Genomic DNA, 13150 nt, shown 5'->3' with positions numbered 1-13150 from the left:
AACAAAAACAGACAAAAGTTAACAAAATGCAATTCTAAAAAGATGTGTTTTTAGTTGTTAAAATAAATAAATAAAAACAAATTTTATTGTCGCAAACGAAATTAAATAAAATGAAATAAACATTTAAAAAGGTCCTAAGACGATTATGTTAAAATATGTCACTGACAAATACCCTATTTAAAAATAAACACTAAATAATAATGTATATTGAATAGTAAAACTTAGGTCCGATAAAGAGTCCAAATCCAGCCACTGGAGGGCTTTAAAAATTGTGAAGGAGGGCAAACATTTTTCACTTTTAACGTAATTTTCATAACTTTTACAGCTTTTTCTACTATTGAAGATCTCCTCAAGGCCAATTATACTATGCCAAAGTAACTGAGTAATAGATCAGCTTTTTTTTGCTATATGTATTAAAGAAATGTTGATGAATGAATGAATGGATACACATTTACAAAGACGTAATTTTTAAATTACAAAATACTCTGGGAAATGAGATACCAGAACTTTTCTCATAATTTTACACATTAATTTGTTACAATTTAAGCCCAAAGTGTCGTGCTGACAGATTTTTCTGTTACTACAGCAGCACTTCTTTGTTATGTAGAAAACCTGAGACGTGTTACTGAAATTGTAGTTGCTTTTCTTATAATTAATGTCTCAGGGGATTAAATATGTAGTTAATCTTACATTAAACTTAAAGTTAAAGGGGAGTTTCTCCTGTCTGTACTGTGAAAAAGTATTTGGCACACTTACATGTTTCAGATCGTCCATTTTCTTCTGCTTAACTGGTACAGGGTCATGAATTCAGGGTTATGAAAGGCAGGGTGCACACTGGACAGAGAAACACTCACATTAACACCTACAGTCAGTTTAAAATCACCAACCCTACATGCATGTCTTTGGACTGTGGGTGGAAGCCACAGGCAGGATTCAAACCCACGACCTTCTTGCTGTAAAGTAATACCCATGTTTCAGATCATCAAACAATTTTAATATTAGTTAAACATAACCTGAGTAAATACAAAATGCAGTTTTAAAATGATGATTTCTTTTATTGAGGAAACAAAGCCATCCAGAGCTACTTGGCCCTGTGTGAATAAGTAATTGCTCTCTAACCCTAATAACTGGTTATGCCACCTTTGGCACCAAGAACTACACTCAAGTGTTTGTGATAACTGGCAGTGAGTGTTTCACATCACTGTGGAGGAATTTTGGCCCACACTTCTTTGCAGAATTGTTTTAATTCAACCACATTTGACCACTTTGACTATAAATGGCGAGTTTAAGGTCACGCCCAAGCACCTCAAACTGAATAAAGTCTGGACTTTATCATTCAAAGGCCAAACCACAAAATAATTGCCAGAAAATTGATTGTTTTTGAAAATGAAACATTTATTGAAACTTCTGACAATTAAAAAAAACTGTAAATATTAATATTAATTTGCATATATGTCTTTTAATTTGTAATTTTTTAAATGTTGTTTTTTGTTTATTTTGTTTGATTTGGGTTTTTTTCTTGCTTAAAAATGTGTTGTGCAATTTATTTGGCCTTTTCAGGGGGGAAATGTCATACTGATGTTGAAGAATCCTCAAAAACTCAAAAACATGAATCAAATAAGATCAGGAATAACTCCAGAAGTTAAGACAAGCACTGAAAAGCCAGCTCAACAGTAGGAATAAGATCCAAGCACATCAGTACATTCACCCTACCAGTCTTTCAACACCCAGCTGGAGAACAGAGATGTCACTGATGTCAAGACATAAGAACTCACAGAGATCTCCACCCAAAGTCCAGCACCCTGAGGCTCTATGAGCAACTGAGAGAGGGAGGGCGAGGATTAGTCCATGAGGTAACACGGAGCATCTGTTTGCTTGTGACGTGTAGGAGGAGGAAGCTATGGAGGATTTCATTTCAATCATTTCAATTATTTTTACATTCCCTGAATACAAGTTTGAACAAATTACAATTAACAAAAAACTTGTTGTGAACACATCCTGAAAGGCTATTCCTGCTGTCATTGGCTACGCTAACATGCTCATTTTGCAGTACTGCAGTACCACTTTTCCACAAACCTGCCTCATTCAAATACTTTTATTTAATTAGAAAAAAATACAGGACAAATGAAAATACACAATTCAAACCTTAGATATACAGTAGATATGATTTGTATTCACATTTGTGTCCCTGAAGATAATCTACCACTAACTCTGAATATTTTAATATTGTGACAATAACAATAACACAAATAACAGATTAAAAGATAAACAAGTTAAGTGCACAGCTGAGCCGAGAAAACTTGCACAACCACCAACTGCTATCAGCTTTTTTATGTATTATCAGGCTACATTTCTGCCTATGACAGCTTGAGACTTTTCCCATAATCTGCTAATCCAAGATTTTTCACAGAATACTAGTGGTCTGCAGTCACAGTCTGAGGACACTCTGCCCTCGGTGTGATACGCATTCTTATCTCTGACTATTGCACTCCGACTGTGACTCAGGCCGTTCAGTGATGTGTTGCAGAGGCAGGCAGGGGGAAATCCTGCACGGCGCAAGAATAAAACTAAAGAAAGTCTTCATCCATCAGCTGCCGCAGAGCAAGGCTTGTTTCATAGCCGTGACACTGAAGCCTTTAGACCTCATCTTCACCTTAATGTCCTCTTGAGTCCGTTTCAGTGGGGTCTTCATGAGATACACTATCCTCCTGAAACCGTCCTCGAGTCCCATCCCAGTTGTGGCCGAGCACGGCTGGATGTACCAGCCCCTGCCTTCGCACACTTTTATCAAATCAAGTTTCAGGCAAAGCTCCTCTGGGCTCAGAGCTTCGGGTAGGTCCTGTTTGTTGGCGAGGACCAAGAGAGGAACCTCCCTGAGACTCTCGTACCTCAGAACCTGGTAAGCAGAGAACACAGTGAGGGCCGGTGTGGTGCCAAAAACTGATTTCCAATGTTTCCGTGTGTTTTTTATGTGTAATATCGTTGCTTATGTTGCTAAATAGACTTCGGTGAACAGATATTGCAAAGGGGTTATATTCAAATTTTTAAAAAATTACCTGCTTCTCAATTATCTTTGTAGCTGTGTTATTGTACTTAATTATAACCAATCAGCTTCCTTTTGTCCACTTAAAATATGTTTACAGAACTATTTTGCATTTGTTGCAATTTCAGCTGTCCTCTTGGCCAGATTACTCTTAAAAGAGACATTTTTAAAGTAAACAAGAATTTTTTTAATGGCATAAATAAAGGATACATAAAAGTCACTGCCAAAAAGTGATTGCGGCTTCTACCTTGTTACAGGAATGCTGTTTGTTGGTCAAGATGACTTGATATAATTCATGAGGGATATATTTGACATATGTTTCACATATTGTAGATCAACAAGTTATTTATAGCAGTTTAAATACAAGCGATCAGTTTTTGGCAAATGCCGGAAATCAGTCATTGGCAGAAAATCGCTTTTTGGCACAACACCGGCACTACAAACTTTTTAGAAAAGCCTGGATTTTGTGCTTTCTTCCAGGTTTACTATAACTATATGGTTTACAACACATTAAAATTAAAATTATTATGCATTTAACAACAATTAGAAGTTTTTTTTGTGAAGACTTTAAACTGATAATCCTAATGACCTCTTAATACCTTTAATATATGAACACATTAAAAACCACCCTCTTACAACTACATTATAATGTGTGATAGATAATTTATTAAAGATATAAACAGGAACACAAAATAAAGCACCTGTAAGATTAATTTGCATGTTTTATTGTTTTGTCCACAAAAACAATGCCTTCAAATTACCTCATCAGAAGTTTAAATACTGTGCCTTGAAGTTTCTTGCGTTGCTAGATTCAAAACTAGTTGCGGTGCCACAAATCCCTGCTCATAAATACCCTACATGCTTTCAACATTTCCCCTTTCGAAGGCAGTTTTGGAAACAGATTTGTAGCATCAAAGCCTACAGTGAAGGTGCATGCTCAACAATAAAATATTCGTTGGTTTATTTACCCGATGGAGCGCCTTGCGGGCCTCGTCCAACCGTTTCAGGTCCCTGCTATCCACCACAAACACCACTCCAGCTGTGTCGGTATAGTGATGCCTCCAGTGGGGCCTCATCTTTTTCTGGCCCCCGACGTCCCACACAATCAGTGCCGGGCTGCTCCTGTCCGTCTCCAGTGTCTCCACATTGAAACCCACAGTGGGCACTGTCACCACACTCTCGTTGTACTTCAGCTTGTAAAGCAGCGTGGTCTTTCCTGATCCATCCAGGCCCAGCATCAGGACTTGTGCTTGTTTCCGATGCTTGGATCCGTGAATACCCATGTCCTAAGAATGCAGTCCGTGTCTGTGGAGCTTTCTCTCTTTGTGCAACTGTGCAAACTACGCTGAGTGCACTCAGTGTGTCTGCTGTCTTATGAAGAGTAATCCCTCCCCTCTGTTGTGTCCAGATTCCTTCTGGCCTGGCGTAGCTTTCAGTAAAGCTATTTATATGTGAACTGACGGTGCAGCTGAGTGGGGCAGCATGCAGTTCTCCGGTTACCAAAGCACAGTCAGTGGAGTCACATCACACCTGCCCCGGATCATCATACACACCAGCAGCAAGGAAGTCCATGTTTGGCACAACGGGGAAGATTGTGTTACCTCCCGGCTGGCTGGTCACTGCTGGCCTCATACCAGTGACATCACAGCTAAAGTTTGATAGCCGTAGCTGATGGGCAAATTTTGTTTAACGTGTTTGGTCAAAGTGCAGCTTCCAGAAGCCTCTGAGCCAATCTCAAAATGTAACATTAATCTCAAATACAGCTGCATCTAATCAAACAGAGTCCTGTTTTTATTAGTGAATACAAAAAGGATTAACTACACAATTTACTTGTCATATTTAATTACCAGTGATTCTGGATACTTATTATTGGATCTCCTGACTTGACTGCTGGCTGCATTTAAGGTTTCATGTCACTGTTTGTTGCAGCTCTTTACAGACCTTTTATCTGGCTGTCAGGTTTAATTGGTGTAATCAACTGCGGACTTGTTTATAATGTCAGCAGCAGAATGAACTGACCCGCACTAACAAAACCACAAATGCCATCTTCTGTTAATTAACATCTTCAGATATCCTCCAGCAGGTGGAATAAACAGACTCAAATCTAAAACTTTGAAAAGTCAGAGATCATCAGTTGATTTTGCCACAGCTTCTTTTTAAATAATGAAAATAAGGCACAAAATAGAATTTGATCACATTTTAGTATGATGAGTGTTGATAGTGCACCTCGTTTATTTCAAATTCATCCAGGGACCCAGACTTTCTTGTCATTTTTTAAAGTGGCCTTCAGCAACAGTTCTCCAGGTTTTCTGAAGATCTTCCAAAGAGATCTTAAAATGTTTTTTGAGGAAACTGGACAAGCGGAGGACAAAAGAAGTGGCAGGTCTAATAAAAACTGTAGCAGATGAACAGTATCTGTCCTTAAGAAACAGAAAAAAAATAAAAATAAGCAAAGACCTGAAACAGGAACTGAGAGAATCATCTGATCCGTAAATCGATCCACCTACGCTTCACTGAAGCCTCACCAGATATGGTCTGCTTTTAACCCAGTGCTGCTGTTTCTCATTTATTTTTACAAAGAAATAAGAGGTGGTTCAAGACTTTTGCACAGTACTGTAACCTACATCTGTACAGAATACATAAAAAAAAAACTCCACACACAATAATGATGCGATCTTTTATCGTTTTAATCTTACCTTTGTGATTTACACCTTAAAATTTCTGAATTTTCTCATTTTTACAGTTTATGAAATCCAACAAAAACAAGTACAAATGCCACACAAACATCCTGTAACATACGTTAGAGGAAAAATGTGAACTGAAAGAAGCACAGACAGTTTCATTGGGTATATATCTCTGAAGTGAAACAGCTCAGGTAACAGGCGCCCCGCTGCGTTAAACATTGGAGGAGTGATACACGAGGACAGTATGTACATTCATCTTACAATTTGTCTCTCGGAGACATGTTTTCATCATTGCTTTTCCACATTTGATTTAAGGAGGGGTGACGCTGAGGTCGTGCACTGTGCGCCGTGTGGTCGACTGCGTTACATCGGAAAAACCGAGAAGTCGTTTTGGCAGCGGACTCGATAACAGGATATGAACAGCTAGAAAGTAAGGCAACGATAACTGATCTCATTCAAAGGCTCGTTAAGATTAAGTTCAGAGTAAATCAAACGACTTTTGCCTTAGTGAGATGAGACGCTGTGAAAAGATGAAAACATAACTGTATGCTGTCGGTTTAAGTTAATCAGGTAGACTGTAATAAATGATGATGTAACAAAAGTCACATAAAGGAAGAGGATGTTAATATCTGTGAAATAAGTCTTTTAAAGGGTGTAATATAAAATCCTACATAACATACTGCTTAAAACTGCCATTTATTATTATAATAGAACCGTTTACCTTCTTCATACCACTCCAGGTTAGCGGTCAGCTGTTATATGAGATAACACATTAACCTTTTTGAATTAAAACTTAGCAGTTAGTCATAATGAGATGTTACTTTGTTGTTACTCCAAACATTTAATTACACTTTGACAAGCTACGATATTATCCAACAGTTATTACATTATTAATAGTTACACATCCCGATGAGTTGGGCCAGAAAAAAGCAGGAGAGGTCAAACGCTTCGGTGGAACAGAAACTCTTAGCGATCGTTTTAATTAAAGACACATTAGAAAACGGGGCAACTCAAGCCAAAACATGAAGATTTCCCCACATCCAGCAAGTGTGATGTAACAAAGTGCTTTTGCTGTACAGTATGAGCAGTAACGCGTTTTCATTTGTGTCGGTCGTGTATGAAACCCGCCACCGTGCAGAACAACAGATTTCTTAATCGATAAACACAGACAAGGTGGAAGAAAGAATTTGGAGGTCACGGAGACAGTGAGGGAAAGACATCGTTTGGAAATTACTGGAAACATCATGCTGTCATTTAAAAGGGACATTATGGGGCAACGAATCAGATGTTAGTGTCAGACATGTGTGCAAGTTCATCACAAAGAGACATCAATGACTGTCATCTCACACACACACACACACACACACACACACACACACACACACACACACACACACACACACACACACACACAGCTTAATCAGATTATTTGCATAACAGTGATCCAGCTCGCTTTACGGTGCCTCAGAGATATGTCTAAGACTAAATGAAGGACATTTTTATTGGGTCACTTTTATCGCAAAGTAAAGCGGGCGAGGGGGGCATGGCGGGTGGGGGTCGGATGCACTGAGGGACAAACTGCTGTAAATATGTGTGATAGAAATAGTTCTCGCTCAAAAAGCGCTTATTTCATCTTAAGTATATTCTTATTTATATTCAGACACAAAATAGATACTGTGCGCAGAAGACGTGCGGTCTACTTTTCGCTGGCCTTGCCTTTGAACTTGACCACCATGACGGTGATGTTGTCAGGGCAACCGCGGTAGAAGGACTGAAGGACGATGCTCTTGGCGCCAAAGTGCGGCTCGTCCAGTCGTTCCCTGATGAAGCGAACCGCCTCCTCGTTGCTGAAGGTGTCCCACAGGCCGTCCGACGCCAGGATCATGAACTCGGGCTGCAGCTTGTTCAGGTCGAAGGACATGACGTCGGGATCGGGAATGACCACGTTGAGGTTTTTCAGAGGGTAATCGCCCAGAGAGCGGGACATGGCCAGGATGCCCTGGACGCGCCACGAGCCATTGAAACTGATGAAACCGCCTGAGGATGCACGGGTGGGATATTAGAAAAAATGTAAGAAACCAGGATAATAAGACAGAAATGACAAAAACAAAGGTGGGAGGAGCCACACGTGTACAGCTGTATAGCTACTTAACCATTAAAATGTAAAATATTCTGACAGATTAAATGACAGGATGTTTCATCAACTAAGAAATGACATCAAAACGCAAACATGGCTCTTTGCCACCGACCCAGCGCAGCACTGCTTTTGTTAGAAACATTTAAATTCATTTCACATCCTGCATGTACAGCTGTGAGTCCACTATGGCTTCCACAGATATGCAGACAGGGAATTATACTGGAAATTACTGGATACTAGGCCATGAAGACTTCCGAATTTGCAGTGAGCAGGATGTTAAAAAAGTACTGAGGTTAAAAGTTCAGGCCATGGCTATAAAAAATCGAATTATGTGTAACTCTGACTAATAAAAAAGGTCCAAAATTCCCGCGAAAATTCCCAGAAAAAGCAGAGGACTTGGTCTCTCTGTCCTCGCTTTAGCAGCCACTGATTCTTCAGCTGCTGTGAGGTATTAAAAGTTATAAATGCATCTTCAAGCATTTATCTTTATATTTGTATTCAAATAGCCCATGAATTGTGTTTTTTCCCCCATTAATTTCAGTATTTTTGCATCATTACTGCTGACAGCATGTTACACTAACCCTCAGGAGGCACCAAACTCACTCTGGACCATTTAAGGATAATTCAGCAGCTAAATGAGCTTGTTTGTGTCATGAAGCTTTATTACATCTTTTCTTTTTGTTGTTGATGTTATAATACAAAAATTTCGCCCATTTTTCATTCGCCCATTCAGTCTTTTATTTTTTTGTCTCTTGGTGCAGTCACCGTCCTTTTTTTGTTAATAAAAATGTAAAAATCCCAGCAAGGTTTAAGTTTATGATTAAATACAAATTGGTTATCATTTCCCAGGAAAATATAAAGGAATGAGGACTAGCTCAAGAATTTTCCACAGAACAGCACAGACTTAAGAATATACCTAATTAATATTATTATAAAGCTTTAATATAAATGTAAACATATTTTATTATTAGTGTGCAAATTTTAGGGGAAAAGGCATCTAATTTACTGTGTTTTGTATTTTTTAAAATAAATTAGTCTTAAATCTTAAATGTGAATTTGCTGTTTGGTACTTGATTTAGCATTGAGGTGTTAAAAATATTTTTATTTCTATGTTTTTATTTAAAAGTGACAGTGCAGTCTGACGTAGTTCCAGTGCAGAGCATTAAACTGGCCGTAAGAGAATGAATCAAACTGTTTGTACCACTGTGTTTCCTGCGTGCAGACTCTCGTGTTTTATTAGGATCATAATAGTTTTCGCTAATTTCCTGCCCTTGTCGGGCTTTTACATCGACAACGCACAGGCAAGGTTTACAGCATTCAAGTAAACTTACTTTTCTATTATCAGACCATAAATTTACTCAGCCAGATGCTCCTTAATGAAAAGAGATCATCAGCTCTCCTCAGGAGAGTGCCGGCGTTTTAAGGCTGGTGTTGGAGTAAAAGCTCTTCAGAAGAGATCAGTACAACAGTCATTCTGCACATCACAGTTTCTGATTGAAGCTTTGGGTGCACTTCTCACTAAAGGCTGCTAAAAAACTGTAGGAAATTTCTCCACTGAAAACATGCTTCTCTTATCAGTCAACAAAATCTTTCATCTTCAGTACCAAATTGGACCATTAGATGGCGATAGTGTGCTATCCTTCTGCCGATCACACTGACTAATCTGGAAATTTGCCATCAAACTCTCCTCACGCAGAGAGTATGCAGATTGGGTTGGACGGAGAATTGCGCCTATGATTACACCTTAAACACTGAACACCGTCTGGCTGGTTTTGATAACACGCTGCTTTAGAAGCAGATAGTGTTATCAGTCAGTAGGTTTTGATGTCAGCCTGAGACTGAGATGTATGAGGGGGAGGACTGTGCAATGGCTTTTACCTTTGATCGTAAGAAGACTCATTTCATGCTTTCATAGCAACAATGTGAGTTTGGATGCTCCCTCAAGTTTTAACTTAAGTCTTTTCTGTTGCTCTGAATATAATGAGAACTGCGTATGGGTCTGGATCGCAGCGCATTTTCTCACCGGCCTTCTTGATCCTCTTACGCTCCTTGAGCTGGTAAGGTTTGTGGTCGTGCGATAGAGGAATGGCATTGCCGTCTTTATCGCAAAGAACTCCGCGTGAGTCTCCAACATTAGCCACCGTCAGCTCCTTATCAGACAGCAGGGCCACCAGACATGTAGTTCCTGAAACAGAGGAGGGGAAGGGTAGAGGAGAAGCAAGGAGATGATAATCATGGTAGCTGGACATGAATTCATAACGGTCCATCAAACAGCTGTTGAGATATTTCTGTCTTTACCAGAGTGATGGAGAAACAGCATTCGTGTGGTTCAAAAATACCATGCGGTTATTAATCAGTGTTTATTAAAAACAATGTGACAGCTGATAAATTTATGTCAGCTCATTATATCCCCAATTCTTAAACATTTTATGTGTGATTGAACATGATCCAGTGACAGACACACAATGTTTTACAGTACAGTATAAAAACACAGCGCTCTTCCAAGACACGCACGTCCATCCTGCGTAACAGTAAACACGTGAAGCCACGTGCAAACAATTCAAACGCTCTTTGACGCAACTTCTCTTTCTTCCACTCTTTTTCTCCTTCCTCTCTTTGTTTAGCTTCCCAGCCAGGCAGAACAGTGTATGTACTCAGGATCTGAGGCCTATTGTATGAGATCCAAAGTCCTGTAGAGAAAGAACAGATCTGCCTGTTTGGCCATCTGCTCACACCGAGCGAAGACAAAAGTGGACAGAGAGAGAGGGACACAGGAAAGAGGAAAAAGAAAGTTCTGGATGACCCGGACAGCAAGAGAGGGGGTAGAGTCAAGTCACAGTCAGGATTTTAGGGTAGAAAAATGCCAAAAAACTAAGCAGGTTTAAATGCCACTAAGTGTGTGGATGACCTACTAACATTTCAAACTTTTCTTTTAAGTTTCACATATTTGTGCCGATGCTGACTGAAAATGTGTGTTTCAGCTGTTTCTCATTGAACCCGATGGAATAAATCTCTTCTCCACGAAGGCTTCCTCCATCAGTTTGCAGTTATTCCGTCCCAGACCTGACGCAGTCGCTTGGTGAGCAATGAAACGGTAAAGAAAAGGCTGCAGTGCATGATGCAGACGAAATAAAACAAGTGTGAGATGGGCATAGAGCTGGAGGACAGAGACAATTCCTCAGCAGGACAGTGATTTTATTATTCCCCTTTGAGGAAAGATTTGGGGTGAAACTGGAGGCGGAAAGTAACTAGTCTGAAGTGAAGTGAAGTGAAAATTGATGCCGCTTAATTGTAAATCTCACAGACCTTGTGAAAAATCTATTTCTATTAGTTTCACCACGTTATGCAGCCCTAATCCTTGTGCCTATAGCTGTCACTGCACTGTGCCATGCTGTCCAGCTAATTATCCTTATCTAGTTCCCATGGTGATAGAGATAATGGACTGAGGTGCCTTCCTAGCACACCCTTCCCCAATTAGCCCAGCCTCTCAGTGCACACATTCAGCATTCCCTATTAAAATGGCACCATGGCCCATATGGACCCTGTGCTCATGCTAATTATGGACTTAGCTTGGCCAGGCACACCTTCAACACTCCAATACCATTAACATCTTAACCCCAGTTAGTCTCTCACTTCAATTTGCAACACTGCACTAATTCACTCTTTCAGTTAGCAAACTCTGACTGGCTATTTATGCTCTCAAATACATCTGGAGAGTTCAGTCTAAGTGTATCCACAGCACCCGAATGGATTTATGCACTTAGCCAACCTGCTTGGCATTTAGGTGAAAAATGTGGGGTCAGGACTGCCACCACCGCGCTCGCCCTACCTCGCCATCTTCTTCAAAGCCTTTCTAAAAACACTACCTGCCCATTAGCACATCCACAGTAATTTTATCCCTTAAGAGCTGCCATCCTGCCTTACTTCCTTGGACTTGAACTGTTAACATTTAGAGCAGTATATTATTTTTAGAATGTGGATCATTTCGACCTGCTTTATAAAGTCAGAGCAACACTCTGGATTTGCATATCACGCCTCTCAGACCGTCTCAGCTTTTTATTTTCATTCCATTCATTTTTTTCCACCCCTAAATAACTACAGCAGCTTCCTCTGGGTCAGTCCCAGCCTTTCTGGAGCCCTGTGTAAGATTTAGCTTTGGCTTTAGTGTGCAAAGCCGAACCAACCTATCATTTCTCCACTCACTCTCTCTCGTTCTTGGCAAAATAGGAGAGTAGCAGAAGATTTGATTTAACTGGGCTATGACCATATCTATTCTAGTTAGTCTAGTTCAGGAAGTTTGGTTCTCAAAATCAAACCTTAATCTGCTTTAACGTTCCTCCCCTAAAGCTGGAATGCATGCTTAATATAAACAGCACAAACAGAGGTATTCAATTCACTGCAATGTTATTTACATAGCTCCAAATCAAAACAGCATTCGCCTCAAGCCGCTTTATTTTGTAAGGTAAAAACCTTGCAAAAATACAGTGAAAATCCCCATGATCGAGCAAGCACTTTGGCGACAGTGGGAAGGAAAAACACCCTCTTAACAGGAAGTAGTTGAGGGTAAGGGGAGGAAAATGCTCTCCTTTCATGGTCAAAACCCAGTGGCCACCTTACCCTCCACGCAATTTATCTGCCGAAACTTCAGTTTCGCGTCCAGCAGAAATAAGTAGAAGCCAGCAAAGCCTTCTTCTCTCTAATGCTGCACTCTCACATTAATTGATCTTTATACAACTTGTGTAGTAGACCTCGAGACCTGAATGTTGGTAGAGTTAACCTTTAATATAATTAATCTTCCAGTTTCTTTTCCCTTCCCACAAACAAGAGGGTGCAGAAAAAAATAAAAAGCTTAACGCCCCGAGGCCTTACAGACCTTAACAACTCTTTTAGAAATAACATCAATCTTGCAAAGACTTAAAACTTGAATTCTAAGGTGAGAGCGAATTCATCACACACACACACACACACACACACACACACACACACACACACACACACACACACACAAGCTTACAATCTTTTTTCAATCTATCCGAAGGTTGTACAGTCCTGCACTGGGCAGCAGCTATTTTAAAAAGTCTCCATGGTGAGTTCAGGACAACGGAGGTGCGGCTGTGACGTATGTCTGACGTTGGAGCCCATCAGACGTGTTCGATACTAGCTTTCTTCAGTGTTAAGCTGATGTTACAGCTTTTCCTACCATTCAGTCTGTTTTTAAATACTTACAAACTGATCAGTCATAATCTATTCCTCCCTTTGACCACAACAGAAAGAGGAATGCTTGAG

The 13150-nt window shown here is 39.9% G+C and overlaps 2 protein-coding genes across 2 annotated transcripts in view; both read right to left on the bottom strand.

Moving 5' to 3' along the window:
• Positions 1-742: 742 nt before the first annotated feature.
• On the bottom strand, positions 743-5599 carry LOC146503338 (ADP-ribosylation factor 6-like). Its single transcript, XM_085130244.1, has 2 exons — positions 4012-5599; positions 743-2896 (listed from the first exon to the last, which is right to left on the bottom strand). Exons 1-2 carry the CDS (start codon positions 4324-4326, stop codon positions 2588-2590), a joined length of 624 nt encoding a protein of 207 aa, XP_084986370.1. The 5' UTR covers positions 4327-5599; the 3' UTR covers positions 743-2587.
• Positions 5600-5712: 113 nt separating this feature from the next.
• Positions 5713-13150, bottom strand: part of ppm1lb (protein phosphatase, Mg2+/Mn2+ dependent, 1Lb) — a 57936-nt gene continuing 50498 nt past the window's right edge. Inside the window, exons 3-4 of the mRNA XM_085130235.1 lie at positions 9888-10049; positions 5713-7764 (exon numbers count right to left, since the gene is read on the bottom strand). Of these exons, the coding sequence (XP_084986361.1) occupies positions 7424-7764; positions 9888-10049 (503 nt within the window). The 3' untranslated portion in view covers positions 5713-7423. The remainder of the gene's footprint in view (positions 7765-9887; positions 10050-13150) is intronic.

This window comes from Neolamprologus multifasciatus, chromosome 14 (genome assembly GCF_963576455.1).
Source record: "Neolamprologus multifasciatus chromosome 14, fNeoMul1.2, whole genome shotgun sequence".
Lineage (NCBI taxonomy): Eukaryota > Metazoa > Chordata > Actinopteri > Cichliformes > Cichlidae > Neolamprologus > Neolamprologus multifasciatus.
The sequence above is the reverse complement of the archived record's forward strand: the minus strand, read 5'-3'. Positions and strand labels throughout refer to the sequence as shown.